At 44.8% G+C, this 18987-nt stretch overlaps 1 protein-coding gene across 2 annotated transcripts in view; it reads left to right on the top strand.

The window, feature by feature from the left end:
- Positions 1-18987, top strand: part of LOC126141630 (probable cytochrome P450 6a13) — a 173468-nt gene that overhangs the window by 139174 nt on the left and 15307 nt on the right. Inside the window, exon 5 of one of the 2 annotated variants that reach the window (XM_049915267.1) lies at positions 3321-3542. The exons of the other annotated variant lie outside the window; for it this stretch is intronic. Within the exon in view, the coding sequence (XP_049771224.1) occupies positions 3321-3542 (222 nt within the window). The remainder of the gene's footprint in view (positions 1-3320; positions 3543-18987) is intronic. 2 annotated transcript variants of the gene reach the window in all.

Raw genomic sequence — 18987 nt, 5'->3', positions numbered from 1 at the left:
GTTTTGACGGCCGAGGAAAACAACTGAGGCCGACAGAAGATACACCAATTCAGTCTGAGAACAGCAAGGAAAGATTTCCTGCAAAAGAGCAATACGGTAAGCCGAATGTAAATTTAAAGCTTATGAAGTCTTTTCTTGAAGTATTTGCGTGGAGCTTATTTGGAACTGAAATATGGATGGGTGAACAATCTGCTCATAACCTTTGTCATTACATGAGGCAATAACTATCGAATCGCGTGCTCATTACTCGTATTATCTGCCAAATACATACGTTACAATAGTCTGTGACTTTTCCTTAAGACGAGCCAACTGTACAGGAAAACAAGTTGCGCATGGATCAGCAACTGTACGCCAGACACATTTAAATACAAAACTCACATGGCTGTAATTTCTAGTACAACATGTGTTGACATAAAGTCATTATTGTCATGTTTCCGCATAACGATGGCATTGTAAGACATATACGCAAGAGAAAGAGCTTCACAAACTGAAAACGTAAATAAAGCGTTGGTCTACATTTGGCCCTTTTACTAGCAAATATTTGACTTAGCATTGACTGGCAGAGTTGTCGGATGTCCTGAGGAACACCGAGCTAATTTCTGTCCAATTGGCGCGTTTGATCGTCAGAATCCAGACCTGGTTCTGTGCATAATACTCTAAACTCTCCGAACTGATGAGAGATCCGGTGACCTTGCTGGCCAACGCAGGGTCTGCAAGCACGAAGACTAGCAGTAGAAATTATCTCCGTGTACGGTCGGGCATTATCTTGCTGAAATGTAAGCCCAGGATTGTATACCACGAAGGGCGACAGAACGCGACGCAGAATATCGTAGACGTACAGCTGTACTGGAAGGGTGAGGCGGATGACAACCAAAGGGATCCTGCTGTCAGAAGAAATGGTACTCCAGACCATCTCTCCCCGGCCGTATGGTGTCCCAGTGCTATCTGGGGCGCTTCCAGACACATCTTCGACATGGAACCGGAATACGTCATAACTGTGGGTGAGTGTGAGTGTGGTGCATTTAGTATCTCTCCCTTATGTTCTGATTCTAGTTCCATACTAACTGCGAACTTAACAATGGCTCTATTGCCAGTAGCCATTATAGGGAAATTTTGTGAATTAACATTAAAAATAAATATAATATTGAATACTACACTACTGGCCATTAAAATTGCTACACCAAGAAGAAATGCAGATGATAAACGGGTATTCATTGGACAAATATATTATACTACAAATGATATATGATTAGATTTTCAGGAAATTTGGGTGCCTAGATCCTGAGAAATCAGTACCCAGAACAACCAACTCTGTCCGTAATAACGGCCTTCATACGCCTGGGCACTGAGTCAAGCAGAGCTTGGATGGCGTGTACAGGTACAGCTGCCCATGCAGCTTCAACACGATACCACAGTTCATTAACAGTAGTGACTGGCGTATTGTGACGAGCCAGTTGCTCTGCCACCATTGACCAGACGTTTTCAATTGGTAAGAGATCTGGAGAATGTGCTGGCCAGGGCAGCAGTCGAACATTTTCTGTATCCAGAGACGCCCGTACAGGACCTGCAACATGCGTTTGTGCATTATCCTGCTGAAATGTAGGGTTTCGTAGGGATCGAATGATGGGGTAGAGCAACGGGTCGTATAAGACATTTGAAATGTAACGTCCACTGTTCAAAGTGCGGTCAATGCGAACTAGTGGTGACCGAGACGTGTACCCAATGGCACCCCATACCATCACGCCGGGTGATCGCCAGGAAGGCGATGACGAATACACGCTTCCAATGTGCGTTCACCACTATGTCGCCAAACACGGATGCGACCATCATGATGCTGTAAACATAACCTGGATTCATCCGAAAAAATGACGTTTTGCCATTCGTGCACCCAGCTTCGTCGTTGAGTACAACATCGCAGGCGCTCCTGTCTGTGTTGCAGCGTCAAGGGCAACCGCAGCCATGGTCTTCGACCTGATAGTCCATGCTGCTGCTAACTTCGTCGAACTGTTCGTGCAGATGGTTGTTGTGTTGCAAACGTCCCCATCTGTTGACTCAGGGGTCGAGACGTGGCTGCACGATCCGTTACAGCCATGCGGATAAGGTGCCTGTCATCTCGCCTGCTAGTGATACGAGGCCGTTGGGATCCAGTACGGCGTTCCGTATTACCCTCCTGACCCCACCGAATCCATATTCTGCTAAGAGACATTGGATCTCGACCAACGCGAGCAGCAGTGTCGCGATAAGATAAATGGCAAGCGTAATAGGCCACAATCAGACCTTTATCAGAGTCGGAAACGTGATGGTTCGCATTTCTTCTCCTTACACGAGGCATCGCAACAACGTTTCACCAGGCACCGCCAGTCAACTGCTGTTTGTGTATGAGAAGTCGGTTGGAAACTGTTGTGGATTGGCAAGACAGCCAATCCACTATGAGGAAGCCGAAAGGCACGCGTTTAAACTCACGCAGGCTGGCGTGAGGTCTGGAACAGGACAAGGAATTGAGACTAGCAAAAAACGTACGTATCTTCTGGAATACTTAACTTTAATCCATAATTGGTGAACATCGCTCTTGACGGTTCATGTTATACAGCATCAATAGTGACTGGTAATGGCGCCTTGCTAGGTCGTAGCAAATGACGTAGCTGAAGGCTATGCTAACTATCGTCTCGGCAAATGAGAGCGTAAGTTGTCAGTGAACCATCGCTAGCAAAGTCGGCTGTACAACTGAGGCGAGTGCTAGGAAGTCCCTCTAGACCTGCCGTGTGGCGGTGCTCGGTCTGCAATCACTGATAGTGACGACACGCGGGTCCGACGTACACTAACGGACCGCGGCCGATTTAAAGGCTACCACCTAGCAAGTGTGGTGTCTGGCGGTGACACCACAGAAACTTTCCTCATGTCAACACGTTGTAGGTGTCGCCACCGGCGTCAAGCTAGTGTGAATGCTCTGAAAAGCTAATAATTTACATATCACAGCATCTTCTTCCTGTCGGTTAAATTTCGCGTCTGTAGCACGTCATCTTCGTGGTGTAGCAATTTTAATTGCCAGCAGTGTACTGAATATATCTGAACATAAAATGGGTAAATTAATTTTTCACAGGAAGTATAGAATGTTGAGACTTTATTAAAAGATAATTCACACCTGAGAGACTGATGGTTTGTCTGTAAATTTATTTTTCACAAACACTGATTTTTCTCAAAACTTTGTCGCTGTGGTTTGGGCCCGTATGGTTCTCACTGCTTCGGTTTATTTTCTGCGAGCAAATGACTGAGCACACTGTAGAACTCCACCAGACTAACGTTGGTCTACCTTGTTGCAGCCTTCACAGACGACCTGTTCGCCGCGCAGTGTTTCGTTTTCTTCGTGGCCGGCTTCGAGACGTCGTCCACGACGATGAGTTTCTGCATCCACGAGTTGGCAGTCAACCCAGACGTGCAGGGCCGGCTCAGGTCTGAAGTCGACAGCGTGCTTAGTAGACACGGCGGGGAGGTGACGTACGATGCCGTACAGGAGATGACCTATCTGGACATGGTGGTCGCAGGTGAGGTTGCTCTTCCTCAACAAATTCTTGAACCACCGGTACCTGTGGAAAATGAAAAATTACGCTTCTGAACGCGAGGAGTATTGACACAACGATGAAACGTTCTCGGCGGAGTTGAGGTACTGGGCTTTGTCAGACGATGATGGGTGTGACACTCGTCGAAGCAGCGCTTTATCTCAGCACCAGCAGGCTGCTGAAGTCCCGAGAGATTCTCATTCACTAACGTGAACACAATATTTTCAGCGGGAATGAGGGGGTACAGTTAAGCAGTAACATAATAAGCTTCCGTTATGTCAGACTGTTGCCGCGGCTGACTTATATTGGTCTAGCCCAACACTTTTTAAGTACTTACTGCTCAACACGGTTTCATCGCAATACAAAATGAGAGACTGTTCCAGTTACGGTGTGGCCGTGCGATTCTAGGGGCTTCAGTCTGGAACCGCGCGACCGCTGCGGTCGCAGGTTCGAATGCTGCATCGGGCACGGATGTGTGTGATGTCCTTAGGTTAGTTAGGTTTAAGTAGCTCCAAGTTCTAGGGGACTGATGACCTCAGATGTTATGTCCCATAGTGCTCAGAGCAATTTGAACCGTTTGAAGTTCCAGTTATCAGGTGGTCATACGCAGTATCAGTTACCACAAATGTCTTTGGAGCTGTTCAGTTGAATGTTTTGCGCATTTTCGAGAACTACTTGACACTTCTGAGATGTAGGCATTGTTTTCTCATGTCCTTTCAAACGAAACTATGGCATGAGTCGCACCTAATGGTAGTAGAGATGTTTTTTGTTCACTAACATGTCACAAGCTGTCCTCTTTCCTCGGCAACGAGCTCCTCAATTCTTTCAAGTCACCTTTCTTTGTATCTCTTGAAGAAAGGCGCTGCGTCGGCAGGAAATGAAGGAACCTTATGTCTCCACTAGCTGAGGCTTCAGAAGGGAAATCGCCAAGTCTTTGAAGAAAATCCTTCAACTCCTAATTTGTTTGACCTCATTTACATGGTTTGGGTATTGATTCCTGCTATATCCAGTAGAACACAGAATACGGCCAATAACCATCTTCTTGTCACCCGTGTGACGGAATACGCCCATCCCAGCTGCTCGATTGCGTCGACTTCTTCTTTTCTTACCTTCTAACACAAAACTATCTCTGGTTGAATTGTAGCGTCGTCAACGGTTTCTAAGCCGTGCATAGTTGAAAGTAGTAAAACTGCATATTTTCCGTGCAAACGAAAAAATGGACAGCCCCCACGCTCTCAGACAAAACTTCTTGTGGAACCTTGCGTTTGTTTTCTCTCGCTGTACCGATACATGGTAGCCGTTCTTTCTATATTTTCTTTTTAACTAGGAGGTAACTGAGGAATTGCTGTTGTACCAGTTATCTGTGGAGAAGTTTCTCCCAGACCAGTCTATGTCAGTAGCAAGCCTTCTTACAACATCACAACGAGAACGAGAAGCATCGTATGGTCCTGTAGGTTGTGTCCCACAATTCCCGCAATACACTTGAATGTTACTTGTGAAGAATGTTTTAGCTGCCAACTAAATCCAAGCTCATTCGCCGGTTTGTTCGGGATATAGTAAGCGAAAGAGCAGCAACCCCGGAAAGCGTACCACCGTTCTTCTATTACAAATTTGCATACACCGTTTAAGTGTCGTTACAGTTCACCATAACTTAATCTAGTTCTGCCTTAATGCGGTGAATTTATGAATTGCTGTTCTTTCTTGTCCTGTGCTCTTGCAGTAAAAACGGATACAACGTAAAAGGAACAAAAATCTTCTACTGCTCATCACACATCAACAGTAGGGAATGGCTGTTCACGGCCATCATCTCAATCGTGTTCTTGTTCAGGAACTGAATAGATGTCAGTTTGTTTGATAAGTTCCACTTCTCTCACAGGGTCGTCATCATTTTCGATGTCTGGTATCGCGTTACAACCTGGATGCTCGTTGAATAGCCAACCAAACTCGTTACCTGTATCGATATAGTGTCTGTTCTTTGGGACATGTCCGAAAGAACAGACACTGCTGATGACCTGCTGCCGTCTAGAACGAAATTATAATGTTATATGAATACCTTCAGGTGCTGACGGGCGTTGATATATATCAACGTGGACAGGTGAAAATGAGTGCCCCGAGCGGGACTCGAACCCGGGATGTCCTGGTTACATGGCAGACGCTCTATCCATCTGAGCCACCGAGGGCACAGAGGAAAGCGTCACTGCAGGGACTACCTCGCGCATGCTTCCCGAAAGACCCACATTCTCACCTTATATGTCGACACACACTACCTTCGTAGCGTCACTACATAACGCTCTCAATGCTCATGGAAGACATTCTGTTCTGTTCGGATGCACACATATTACCCGAACTCTTATGGGACTTGGTAAGATTGTCTTCCACGAATAATGAGTGCGTTCGGTAGGGACACTACGAATGTAGTGTGTATGGACATAGAAGGTTAGAATGTGGGTCTCACGAGAGGCATGCGCGAGATAGTCCCTGCAGTCGCACTATTCTTTATGTCCTCGGTGGCTCAGATGGATAGAGCGTCTGCCATGTAAGCAGGAGATCACGGATCGAGTCCCGGTCGGGGCACACATTTTCACCTGCCCCTGTTGATATACACTCCTGAAAATGGAAAAAAGAACACATTGACACCGGTGTGTCAGACCCACCATACTTGCTCCGGACACTGCGAGAGGACTGTACAAGCAATGATCACACACACGGCACAGCGGACACACCAGGAACCGCGGTGTTGGCCGTCGAATGGCGCTAGCTGCGCAGCATTTGTGCACCGCCGTCGTCAGTGTCAGCCAGTTTGCCGTGGCATACGGAGCTCCATCGCAGTCTTTAACACTGGTAGCATGCCGCGACAGCGTGGACGTGAGCCGTATGTGCAGTTGACGGACTTTGAGCGAGGGCGTATAGTGGGCATGCGGGAGGCCGGGTGGACGTACCGCCGAATTGCTCAACACGTGGGGCGTGAGGTCTCCACTGTACATCGATGTTGTCGCCAGTGGTCGGCGGAAGGTGCACGTGCCCGTCGACCTGGGACCGGACCGCAGCAACGCACGGATGCACGCCAAGACCGTAGGATCCTACGCAGTGCCGCAGGGGACCGCACCGCCACTTCCCAGCAAATTAGAGACACTGTTGCTCCTGGGGTATCGGCGAGGACCATTCGCAACCGTCTCCATGAAGCTGGGCTACGGCCCCGCACACCGTTAGGCCGTCTTCCGCTCACGCCCCAACATCGTGCAGCCCGCCTCCAGTGGTGTCGCGACAGGCGTGAATGGAGGGACGAATGGAGACGTGTCGTCTTCAGCGATGAGAGTCGCTTCTGCCTTGGTGCCAATGATGGTCGTATGCGTGTTTGGCGCCGTGCAGGTGAGCGCCACAATCAGGACAGCATACGACCGAGGCACACAGGGCCAACACCTGGCATCATGGTGTGGGGAGCGATCTCCTACACTGGCCGTACACCACTAGTGATCGTCGAGGGGACACTGAATAGTGCACGGTACATCCAAACCGTCATCGAACCCATCGTTCTACCATTCCTAGACCGGCAAGGGAACTTGCTGTTCCAACAGGACAATGCACGTCCGCATGTATCCCGTGCCACCCAACGTGCTCTAGAAGGTGTAAGTCAACTACCCTGGCCAGCAAGATCTCCGGATCTGTCCCCCATTGAGCATGTTTGGGACTGGATGAAGCGTCGCCTCACGCGGTCTGCACGTCCAGCACGAACGCTGGTCCAACTGAGGCGCCAGGTGGAAATGGCATGGCAAGCCGTTCCACAGGACTACATCCAGCATCTCTACGATCGTCTCCATGGGAGAATAGCAGCCTGCATTGCTGCGAAAGGTGGATATACACTGTACTAGTGCCGACATTGTGCATGCTCTGTTGCCTGTGTCTATGTGCCTGTGGTTCTGTCAGTATGATCATGTGATGTATCTGACCCCAGGATTGTGTCAATAAAGTTTCCCCTTCCTGGGACAATGAATTCACGGTGTTCTTATTTCAATTTCCAGGAGTGTATATCAACACCCGTCAGCAGCTGAAGGTATTAAATATGTAATTCTAATTTCATTCTAGACGGCTGCAGGTCATCTATAGTGTCTGTTCTTTCGGACGTGCCCGAACTCGTTACCGGTCAGTTTACATCTCGTCCTGCACACAGTGACAAGTACCCGCTCGTTACATGTTAAATTTTGCTGCTGTTAAAAAGTAACGAAATAAAAGTGAAGGAATACGACAGGGCGCGTGGCGTACGTTGTATACGAAGGTTGCACACTGTCCCCTTATTTTATACTAGTTGAGAGAGCCGACGTTGTCCGGGTATTTCTTTATTCCAATTTTCTGTTAGTCCATCTACATCTTCCCTCTCTCTCTCTCTGTCTCCTCCTCCAGCTCTCCCTGTTCATCTCCAACCCTTTCCTTTCTCTGACCATTTTACCCTCTCTCCTTCCTCTGTACATTTCTCCCTCCCCTATCTCTTCCCATCTCTTCCTCGTCCTCCTCCTCGTCCTGTTCCTCCTCCTCAACCTTCTCCTATCTGTGTCTGTCATCTCCTTCACCCTTGCTGTCTGTCCACAGCCTCGATCTCCCTTCTCTCTGCACGTTATCACACGCACCCCAATAGTAGTCTGGTGGTTCTTACCGCGGCAGTATTTCCTTCCAGATCGTAACAAATATGTGAAACATATTTTATTTAAATCGTTCGAGGGGCTTAGGATGAGCTTTTTACCTATTGCGTTGCTCGCATACGCAGGTGTCAACTATATTTCACACATATTTAGCAAATTACACGCGTATTTCTGCACATATTTCATTCGTATGCCTAGCGAATTTCGACCTGCAAGTTCATTTTCACGCAGCTTACTGTTCTTGACATCGTATCTTCCGAACTATGTGCTGTAAAAAGGTATAATTTTCCAGGCACATCTAATGGTATACTTGACTGCTGTCTGCGAAATGTGTCGCGAAATGATTTAGCCGCAAAGAAGTAATAAATTAAAACGTCATGCACAAGGTGGCAGTTTTCTCTCGCATCTCACGATTTGATATCATATCTCCTGAAACATGAGTCGTACAGTGATATGTTTTTTTAGTTACAATCAGCGAGTAGTGTGGATATTGTCGGCAAAAAGTGTTGACAATAGGGTTACTAGTAACGAGGAAATAAATTTAAACGTCTTGCATAATGCGGTAGTCTTTCAGGCATTCAGCGTTTATAATGTTGTATCTCCTGAACCAAGTATCGTACAACGATATAATTTTTCTGATAGATTCAGTGGTATATGTGAATACTGTCTGCAAAATGTGTCACGAATACAGTAAATCGTAAAGAAGTAATAAGTAAAAAGTAATATTTCATGTGAAAGTTTCACTGTATGAACAGCTAAAATGTAGAAACCGATGAACTGTCCTCCTTTCACCATTTTGTGCGAGTCATCAGCAAGAAAATGTATCGCAAATTTTGAAAATAAGTGTAAATTTGGTTGGATGTAAATCTCTAAGTGCATCCATTCTGCCGCACGGCCGGCCGCGGTGGTCTAGCGGTTCTGGCGCTGCAGTCCGGAACAGCGGGACTGCTACGGTCGCAGGTTCGAATCCTGCCTCGGGCATGGGTGTGTGTGATGTCTTAGGTTAGATTTAAGTAGTTCTAAGTTCTAGGGGACTTATGACCTAAGATGTTGAGTCCCATAGTGCTCAGAGCCATTTAAACCATTTTTTTCTGCCGCACGGGATTAGCCGAGCGGTCTTGGCGCTGCAGTGATGGACTGTGCGGCTGGTCCCGGCGGAGGTTCGAGTCCTCCCTCGGGCATGGGTGTGTGTGTGTTTATCCTTAGGATAATTTAGGTTAAGTAGTGTGTAAGCTTAGGGACTGATGACCTTAGCAGTTAAGTCCCATAGGTTTTCACGCACTTTTGAACATTGTTTTTGCACCCATTCTCAAATAATAGATGCCTAAGTTACAGGTATTTTCGCTTCGTGGGCTACATTGGTTTTTCACCTTTATTCCTTTGATTGTTGGGTGGCTCTTAAACCTCGTATTGATTTCTTCCAGCCTGTAACTGATATGTGTACAAAGTTTGCTTGAAATCGTTTCAATGGTTTAGAAGAAATTGTGGAACATACATACATACACAGAGGGTACGTACGTACATCCGTATTTATAATTTGTATGGCTTACTGCAGCTCACTTGGACGTAGGGAAACACAACTTATTATTTTTGAATGCATTATGGGAACAGCAGTGATCAATGTCTTGTAAATAATTACTATTAAAAACAGTCTTGATCACGATTTATTTAACAAGGTGACCGGTTTCGACCACTACTGTGGTCATCTTCAGACCTACAAGATGTATACAAAGCACTAATTAGAGGGCTACAAGCATTAATAAAAATACATAAAGTTATGAGACTATAAAGCTATAAAACGTTGAATTACCATTGAGTAGGAACCCCTTTCTGTTGGAGAATCACAACTGGAGAAACCAGTGCACGTCTTACTTTATATAATGGAGGCTCCACCCACTTCTGACTGCATGATGTCATTATTAACCAATGAGTTATAAGTCGAATTACAAATTAAAATTTCTTAGTTAAAAGAACATTGTCAAGAATTAGAAATAAATGCACACTAAACTTAGCTTATTAAACAGCTATTGTCAATTAAAAAGCGTTAAAAATATTTAAATATGTAGGAAAATGAACTTCGGTTTGGCAGTACATGGGTTGCCCTCTCATGGCCTGTCAGTGAACCATTTGGAACCACTTGTTGCTATGGTGAAGTTAGACGCCGTTGCAAAGATGAAGAAGCAAGCTTTTTCCACTGAAGTTGTTGTAGAGTCGATAGTCGAACTAGTGGTTGCCATGGTGAGGACAAACGCCGATGCAAAGATGTGGCAGCAGGCTTCTTTCCAACGAAGTTGTTGCGAAGTGGAATGGAAAAGACTGTGGCGTCAGACGATGTATTATTGAGCAGCAACTTATCTTTATTGAAACGAAAAGAGTAAGCTACAATAATCTGTAGCTAATATATATAATAGTAATTAAACACAACTTATCATTGTGTCAGTGGAAGCAATAATGTATGAATGTGTACAGGCTCGCAATTGTAAAACAAAACTGTATCGGTCTAGGTGATTGGCGCACTTTATACATAGTCGCACACGCTCGAGTGTTAAACAGTGATTTATCTCACACAAAGCAAGTTTATTTTATCGTTGTTTGATGAAACTAAAAGTAAACTGCGATTTAGTTCATACATGTTTTCCTTGGTAATATGAAAACAGTAATTCTTCACACGTGTGCAAACTACGTAGCGCGTCCACTCGTGTTACGAGAAACGGCGTGACCGCTCGATGGTTGAGGAAACGATTCAAAACAACATTCTGTGGACGAATAGGAGATCACTTTCTTTTAAGTTAGTCCTTTCACAAGTTTGTTGCTGTTCTCCATTTACATTTGTATGGTTTCTCCGTAACTCCCACTTAAGTGGCTGGCAGAGACTTCGTCGAACCACTTTCTCAATATTTCTCGATAGTTTCACGGTCTAACAGCACGGTGAGAAAACGACCAGTGAAATAATTCCGCGCCAGTTGTGATTCAAATGGTTCAAATGGCTCTGAGCATTATGAGACTAATATCTGAGGCCATCAGTCCCCTAGACTTGTTGTTGTTGTTGTAGTCTTAAGTCCTGAGACTAGTTTGATGCAGCTCTCCATGCTACTCTATCCCGTGCAAGCTTCTTCATCTCCTAGTACCTACCCCAACCTACATGCTTCTGAATCTGCTTAGTGTATTCATATCTTGGTCTCTCTCTACGATTTTTACCCTCCACGCTGCTCTCCAATATTAAATTGGTGATCCCTTGATGCCTCAGAACATGTCCTACCAACCGATCCCTTCTTCTAGTCATGTTGTGCCACAAACTTCTCTTCTCCCCAATCCTATTCAATACTTCCTCATTAGTTATGTGATCTACCCATCTAATCTTCACCATTCTTCTGTAGCACCCCTAGACTTAGAACTAATTAAACCTAACCTAACCTAAGGACAGCACACACATCCAAGCCCGAGGCAGGATTCGAACCTGCGACCATCGCAGCAGCGCGGTTCCGGACTGAAGCCCCTACAACCGCTCGGCCACAAAGGCCGACACTTGTGATTCCTCTTCTTTTATAACGATTATCATTTATCTCTAGTGTAGTGAGCGCCAAAAAATATTTTTGCACTCGCTGTAGAAAGTTAGAAGACGGAAATGTCGTGAGTAGATCTTGCCACAACGAAAATCTCCTTTGTTTTAATAGTTGCCACTCTGAGTCTGTATGATATCTTTTACACTGTGCCTCCTATTTCGCGATAGCACAAAACGAGCCTTCTTTGAAAGTTTTCGATGTCTTCCGTTAATTCTATCTGGTAAGGATACCCATACCGCGCAGCAGTACTACAGAAGTCGGACAAGGGAAGTGTAGGCAGTCTCTTTAGTAGACCTGTTGCATTTTCTAAGTGTTGTGCCAATAGCACGCAGTCTTTGGTCCCCTATCACCAAAACAATATCTAAGTGGTCGTTCCAATTTAAGTAGTTCGTAATTGTTATCTCTTGGTATATAGTTGCACGGATAATCGTTAGACTTGTGTGATTTATCGTGTTATACACGAAACGTATTCGCAGTTGCGAATACCGACCACCATCAGCTGTATAATGAAATGACGACAGAGAAAATTCGGGACTCGAACCCAGATTCCCTGCTTTACGCAAGAGGTCGCCTTCACCGCTTTTGCTATCGGTGCACCACTCACGACCAGAGCAAAGCTTCCATATGTCGTCGCTCATGCATCACCGTCTGCTCTCGTACACACATTATGTACTTCCCACACAGGACGAAGATATTTTAATTGAAAGTCGCTGCCTGGTATTAGCGGATAAATTTCGGTAACACTATAAATACGATATTCCAGTGACTTCGGACAAGCATACACGCATGTCCGAAAGAACGTAGCATAGTACTTCTTAACGACACAGTCACTGCAATATCGTATTTATAGTGTTACCGAAATCTAAATAAGTCCTTGTACTACTGATGAGCATAAACCACACTTTTCATACAGATCTATTGTCTAAATCATTTTCTAATTCTTTTTGATAATCTGATGACTTTACTATCTCTGTCTAACTACTAGAAGTAACATTCTCTATAAGCTGTTATGTACTCGAATAAGCCAGTCCTTCCACTATAACCACAATTTTTCCTGGGTGCTAGGATAGAGGTCACACTAACCTGTCCCATCTTTAGTGTCTTCCATAGACTTCTGTCATCACCTGTTCTGTTTCTATAATTTTAATTAATATTGTATCTATACTGGTTGCTGGTGAGGAGGAAAGATAGTTATTAGTATTTTATTAATGATCTCATTCATAAGCAGCCGTACCTCAGTCGCTCAAGAAAGTTATAATTAAGATTTACTTGTTTAATCAGAATCGGACGATGACTCTTCTTGCCCGCAGTCTCGATGATTCTAAGCGATCTGCAACCCTGTGTAAATAAAATGTCTTGGTTTTCTTCCGTTGCGAAATGAGTCGGGAAACCTCAGATTAAGCGGAAACCTGGCCGGAGTGGCTACGCGGTTCTAGGCGCTACAGTCTGGAACCGCGAGGCCGCTACGGTCGCAAGTTCCAATCCTGCCTCGGCCATGGATGTGTGTGATGTCCTTAGGTTAGTTAAGTTTAAGTAGTTGTAAGTTCTAGGGGATTGATGACCTCAGATGTTGAGTCCCATAGTCCTCAGAGCCATTTCAACCATTTGAATCAAGCGGAAAGTTTGCTCTGATAGAGTTTGATTATCCGATAAAATAATGGAGCTCTTGGATCTAACAATTGCAGGTTCGTTTCCAATTCATCGGAAGTTCCCTTCTGATTACCAACGAAACGACACCTCCGTGCAAATTTCCAATTAGAGAATACGTATATAATGAAATTCCTTACACGCCTTTGATGTAAATGCACAGTATATATTTTCTTGAGTAGCATACAATATATTTTCAATCTCTTTCTTCCAGTAATCTTGATAGCAAAATTACAATTTTTCAAAGTGGCTATAAGGCACGGAGGAGATCCTAGAAATCCTCTCAACACACCAGAGAGAATATTACAAAGAGTAATTATGCGCTCATGGAATAGTAATAGTACTGCACTACTTTGCGCATCGATTCTGCGAATATATAGATGGCCAAGTAGGAAACAATTCACTCATAGAATTGTGCAGGTGTAATTAGTAGAATATGAAGAGATATTACAGTTTCACTCGTTTATTTTTCTATTTTATCTGAACATTACGTTTTTTAAATTTCTTTCGAAGCACCTTATTTCACTTGCTTCCAGCTTCTTCTTTCCCAGATTCTCAATGATGCTCGTCTCACTTATAGGTGACACGAATGCTTTCTGAAACTTCTTCCTGATTCCCATATCAATAACTGACATCAATAGAGCTGCTTTATTGAAAAAAATGTAGTTATGGTATCGTCATGTGTAATCTTGTTCACTGGGTACTGTAGCGGACTGTGTTGCAATGACCGCTACTCCCATTCTTCCAGCTGTCGGGATGGTATTCACCTCTCTCACCTGGGTTGGCAAGGGATACAGTAGAGCCGGCCGAAGCGGCCGTGCGGTTAAAGGCGCTGCAGCCTGGAACCGCAAGACCGCTACGGTCGCAGGTTCGAATCCTGCCTCGGGCTTGGATGTTTGTGATGTCCTTAGGTTAGTTAGGTTTAAGTAGTTCTAAGTTCTAGGGGACTAATGACCTCAGCAGTTGAGTCCCATAGTGCTCAGAGCCATTTGAATTTGATACAGTAGACACTCAGAAGTGTTACGTCGCTGTACATCGGCAGACGTTGTGCATGTGAACTCTTTACTGTTACAACAAGCTTAGAACAGCTACAGGTGCACGTCCGGTGTGTGTGTGTGTGTATGTATGTACAGGGTCCTCCATTGATAGTCACCGGGCCAAATAACTCACGAAATAAGCATCAAGCGAAAAAACTACAAAGAACGAAACTCGTATAGCTTGAAGGGATAAACCAGATGGCGCTATGGTTGGCCCGCTAGATGGCGTTGCCATAGGTCAAACGGATATCAACAGCGTTTTTTTAAATAGGAACCCACATTTTTTATTACATATTCTTGTGGTACGTAAAGAAATATGAATGTTTTAGTTGGACCACTTTTTTCGCTTTGTGATAGATGGCGCTGTAATAGTCACAAACGTATAAGTACGTGGTATCACGTAACATTCCACCAGTGCTTCGTGATACATTACCCGTGTTAAAGTGGACCGTTTACCAATTGCAGGAAACGTTCATATCATGTTGATGTATGGCAATTGGGATCAAAATGCCCAACGGGCGTGTGCTATGTATACTGCTCGGTATCCTGGACGACACCACCCACTTGTTCGGACCGCCCGCCGAATAGTTACGTTATTTAAAGAAACAGGAAGTATTCAGTCACATGTGAAACGTCAACCACGACCTGCAACAAATGGTGACGCCAAAGTAGGTGTTTTAGCTGCTGTCGCGGTTAATCCGCACATCGGTAGGAGACAAATTGCGCGAGAATCTCAAAAAGTCTGTGTTGATAATGCTACAACAATACCGATCGCACCCGTACCATATTTCTATGCGCCAGGAATTGCATGGCGACGACTTTCAACGTCGTGTACAGTTCTGCCACTGGGCACAAGAGAAATTACGGGACGATGACAGATTTTTTGCACGCGTTCTATTTAGCGACGAAGCGTCATTCACCAACAGCAGTAACGTAAAACGGCATAATATTGGGCAACGGAAAATCCACCATGGCTGCGACAAGTGGAGCATTAGCGACCTTTGCGGGTTATAGCATGGTGCGGCTCAAATGGCACTGAGCACTATGCAACTTAACTTCAGAGGTCATCAGTCGCCTAGAACTTAGAACTAATTAAGCCTAACTAACCTAACGACATCACACACATCCATGCCCGAAGCAGGATTCGAACCTGCGACCATAGTGGTCGCCCGGTTCCAGAATGTAGCGCCTAGAACCGCACGGCCACTCCTGCCGGCTATGGTGCGGCATTATTTGAGGAAGCATAATTGGCCCCCATTTTATCGATGGCAATCTAAATGGTGAAATGCATGCTGATATACTACGTAATGTTCTACCGATGTTACTACAAGATGTTTTACTGGATGACAGAATGGCGATGTATGTATAACATGATGGATTTCCGGCACATACTCGCGTGCCGTTGAAGCGGTATTGAATAGCATATTTCATGACAGGAGAATTGGTTGTCGAAGCACCATACCATGGCCCTCACGTTCACCTGATCTGACGTCCACGGATTTCTTTCTGTGGGGAAAGTTGAAGAATGTTTCTTATCGTGATCCACCGACAACGCCTGACAACATGCGTCAGCGCATTGTCAATGGATGTGCGAACTTTACGGGTGGCGAACTACTCGCTGTTGAGAGGAATGTCGTTACACGTATTGCCAAATGCATTGAGGTTGACGGACATCATTTTGAACATTTATTGCATTAATGTGGTATTTGCAGGTAATCGCGCTGTAACAGCATGTGTTCTCAGAAATGTTAAGTTCATAAAGGTACATGTATCACATTGGAACAACCGAAATGAAATGTTCAAACGTACCTAAGTTCTGTATTTTAATTTAAAAACCCTACCTGTTACCAACTGTTCTTCTAAAATTGTGAGCCATATGTCTGTGACTATTACAGCGCCATCTATCACAAATCGAAAAAAGTGGTCCAACTAAAACATTCATATTTCTTTACGTACTACACGAATATGTAATAAAAAGGGGGTTCCTATTTAAAAAAAACGCTGTTCATATCCGTTTGACCTATGGCAGCGCCGTCTAGCGGGCCAACCATAGGGCCATCTGGTTTCCCGCTTCAAGCTAGACAAGTTTCGTTCTTTCTAGCGTTTTCGTTTGGCGTTTAGTTCGTGAGATATTTGGCCCGGTCACGATCAATGGACCGCTGTGTTTATATACAGGATGTATCATAATTAATGGCGCAAACACATACTGTTGAAAGTGCACTATACTAGAAGCCAAAAAGTCTCAGCAAACATTGGGTCGAAAATGCATACCTTAAGTGTTACGAGCAATTTTTCATCTTCGATGCTGTGACACAAATGTCTTCAATTGCCTGCCCTTTGCTTTCCATTTTTGGGAGGTGATAATATGGACCAAAAAAAAAAACGTGAATTAACATGTGCTCTAAAATGCATACCTTAAGACTATGAACACTTGTTCATCTTTGGTACTTTGGAACACAAGTAATGAAACTTGCAGTAGAAGAGATTTGTTTCACAGTATCGAGGATGAAAAATTGCTCGTAGCTCTTAAGGTATGCATTTTCCACCCTATGTTTACTGAGACTTGTTTGCTTCTAGTATCGTGTACTCTCTACTGTATGCGTATGCGTCATTAATTATGATACACCATGTACGCGTCAGTCTGTCATCACAACCAACATTTGAGGGCGGGAGGGAGCAGTATGACCATGTACCAAGCCCTTATCAATGACTACAGGCAGAAACGTATGACTATGGAACGGCGTAAACAAGGGGTGAATGGAATTTTCGTCATGCACTCACAGTGTACTTCACTTTTTTTTATCATCCGTTTAAAATCACATACTGACATGAGTGACACATTGTTCCAGTATTCATTCTGCAGACCTATGTTACGAATTATGGCTGTCTTAAGCCGCGAGTTCTTGGAGACGTCTAGAATCTTCAGCAGTGTCTCCTCCAGAAGGGTATGGATAAATAGAGCTGCCAGTAACCGAAGTGAGAACTGCGAATAGAACATCCTGAGTATTATTAAAAGTTTCCACTGTTACCAATTATTGGCAGTGTAATTCACATTGTACAACTGCTAATAGCCAGCCGCTGTGACCGAGCGGTTCTAAGCGCTTCAGTCCGGAACCGCGCTGCTGCTACGGTCGCAGGTTCGAATCCTGCCTCGGGCATGGATGTGTGCGATGTCCCTAGGTTAGTTAGGTTTAAGTAGTTCTAAGTCTGCGGGACTGATGAACTCAGATGTTAAGTCCCATAGTGCTTAGAGCCATTTGAACCATCTTTTGAACTGCTAATATTTCCGTTGAAGAAAGCAATTGAGCGGGCAGGTTTCACAATTCGCATAAACTACTAAGTGCATTCGCAAATTCAGAAACTACACTCATTTCTGACATACATGTTCTAAAGACAATATGGCAACTTCCCCGGTTATGCTGTCAATGATAATTCGAATTATCGCAATGTATTTCAGATACATATGAACATAACAACATAGTTAGAATTGGTATTCTAAAGATAAACTCTTACTGTAGACTACTGTGTGACAATTTACCTTATGATTCTCAACATGGCGATACTGATATTTTCACAATAGTTCCATTAATACAAAATTAAAACTCAAAGGAAGACCAAAAGTAAGACATACTTACTACTGACTGTTTTGTTGACGTGGATTTTTCTCTGCGGACAAACGCAACTTTCGTGTACCATATAATAACTGAGGAAGAATAATGGCAGATATTAACAATATCGTCTCACGCAAGTTTTGGTCAGCTGGGTTACTGAAACGTTAACCTTTAGGTCCTGGCAAGTAATCGTCTTTACAGGTAAGAACATATTTCCTGGTTGCACTGCCATAGTTCACCTCTTATTTGCGACGAATCGGAGTGTAACATCTATTATGATAAATTGCAGAAATAGCAAAAGTTTCAGAAGTCGAGAAAGTCATAGAATTCGCAGGAAACACATAATTCTCAGAAACTGCAAAAAGCTCGTAAGTCGTAGTTATCTTAGAAGTAGCATAGATAGAGTGCGAAGGGATACAAGTTGTGAATTCGTTAACACCGGTTCCTAATAGTGACAAATCGGAGCTATGAATAGCAGTTACCGATAGACGATCCATATTGCGACAGTCTTCCGAGTGCCGGATGTGCTGGCCGCCGCGACGGGTGCAGTGAGCGTCCAGTGGCCCATGTGGCTCGGTGGCTGCGGGGGCGAATGAAGGGGGAGGGCAGAGGGGGGGCGGTGCTCAATGCGACCCTGGTTCCATCAGACGGCGGCGGGATCCTTTGGCCGGCGGTACTTTCAGTACGACGGGGAAACGGTAGCGACCTCACAGCCGAGGTCAATACTTGCTGACTTGCTGATTCTGATGATCAGCTTGGCCAAACGGCCAGTATTTGACCACACTAGAGTGGTTCTGCGGTGGTGCGCCGGGTGCTGAAGTCACGTACTGCGCGTGCCGAAGTGGCCCTGGTTGCGGTAAGCGGTCAGTGCGGTGACCGGCAGGCGGGGGCGATGCTGTGGGGTAACGGTCAGCTAACTGTAGGTGTTCTGCTCCTAG

This window comes from Schistocerca cancellata, unplaced genomic scaffold (genome assembly GCF_023864275.1).
Source record: "Schistocerca cancellata isolate TAMUIC-IGC-003103 unplaced genomic scaffold, iqSchCanc2.1 HiC_scaffold_732, whole genome shotgun sequence".
Taxonomy (NCBI): domain Eukaryota; kingdom Metazoa; phylum Arthropoda; class Insecta; order Orthoptera; family Acrididae; genus Schistocerca; species Schistocerca cancellata.
This window is presented reverse-complemented; position numbering and strand designations above follow the sequence as displayed.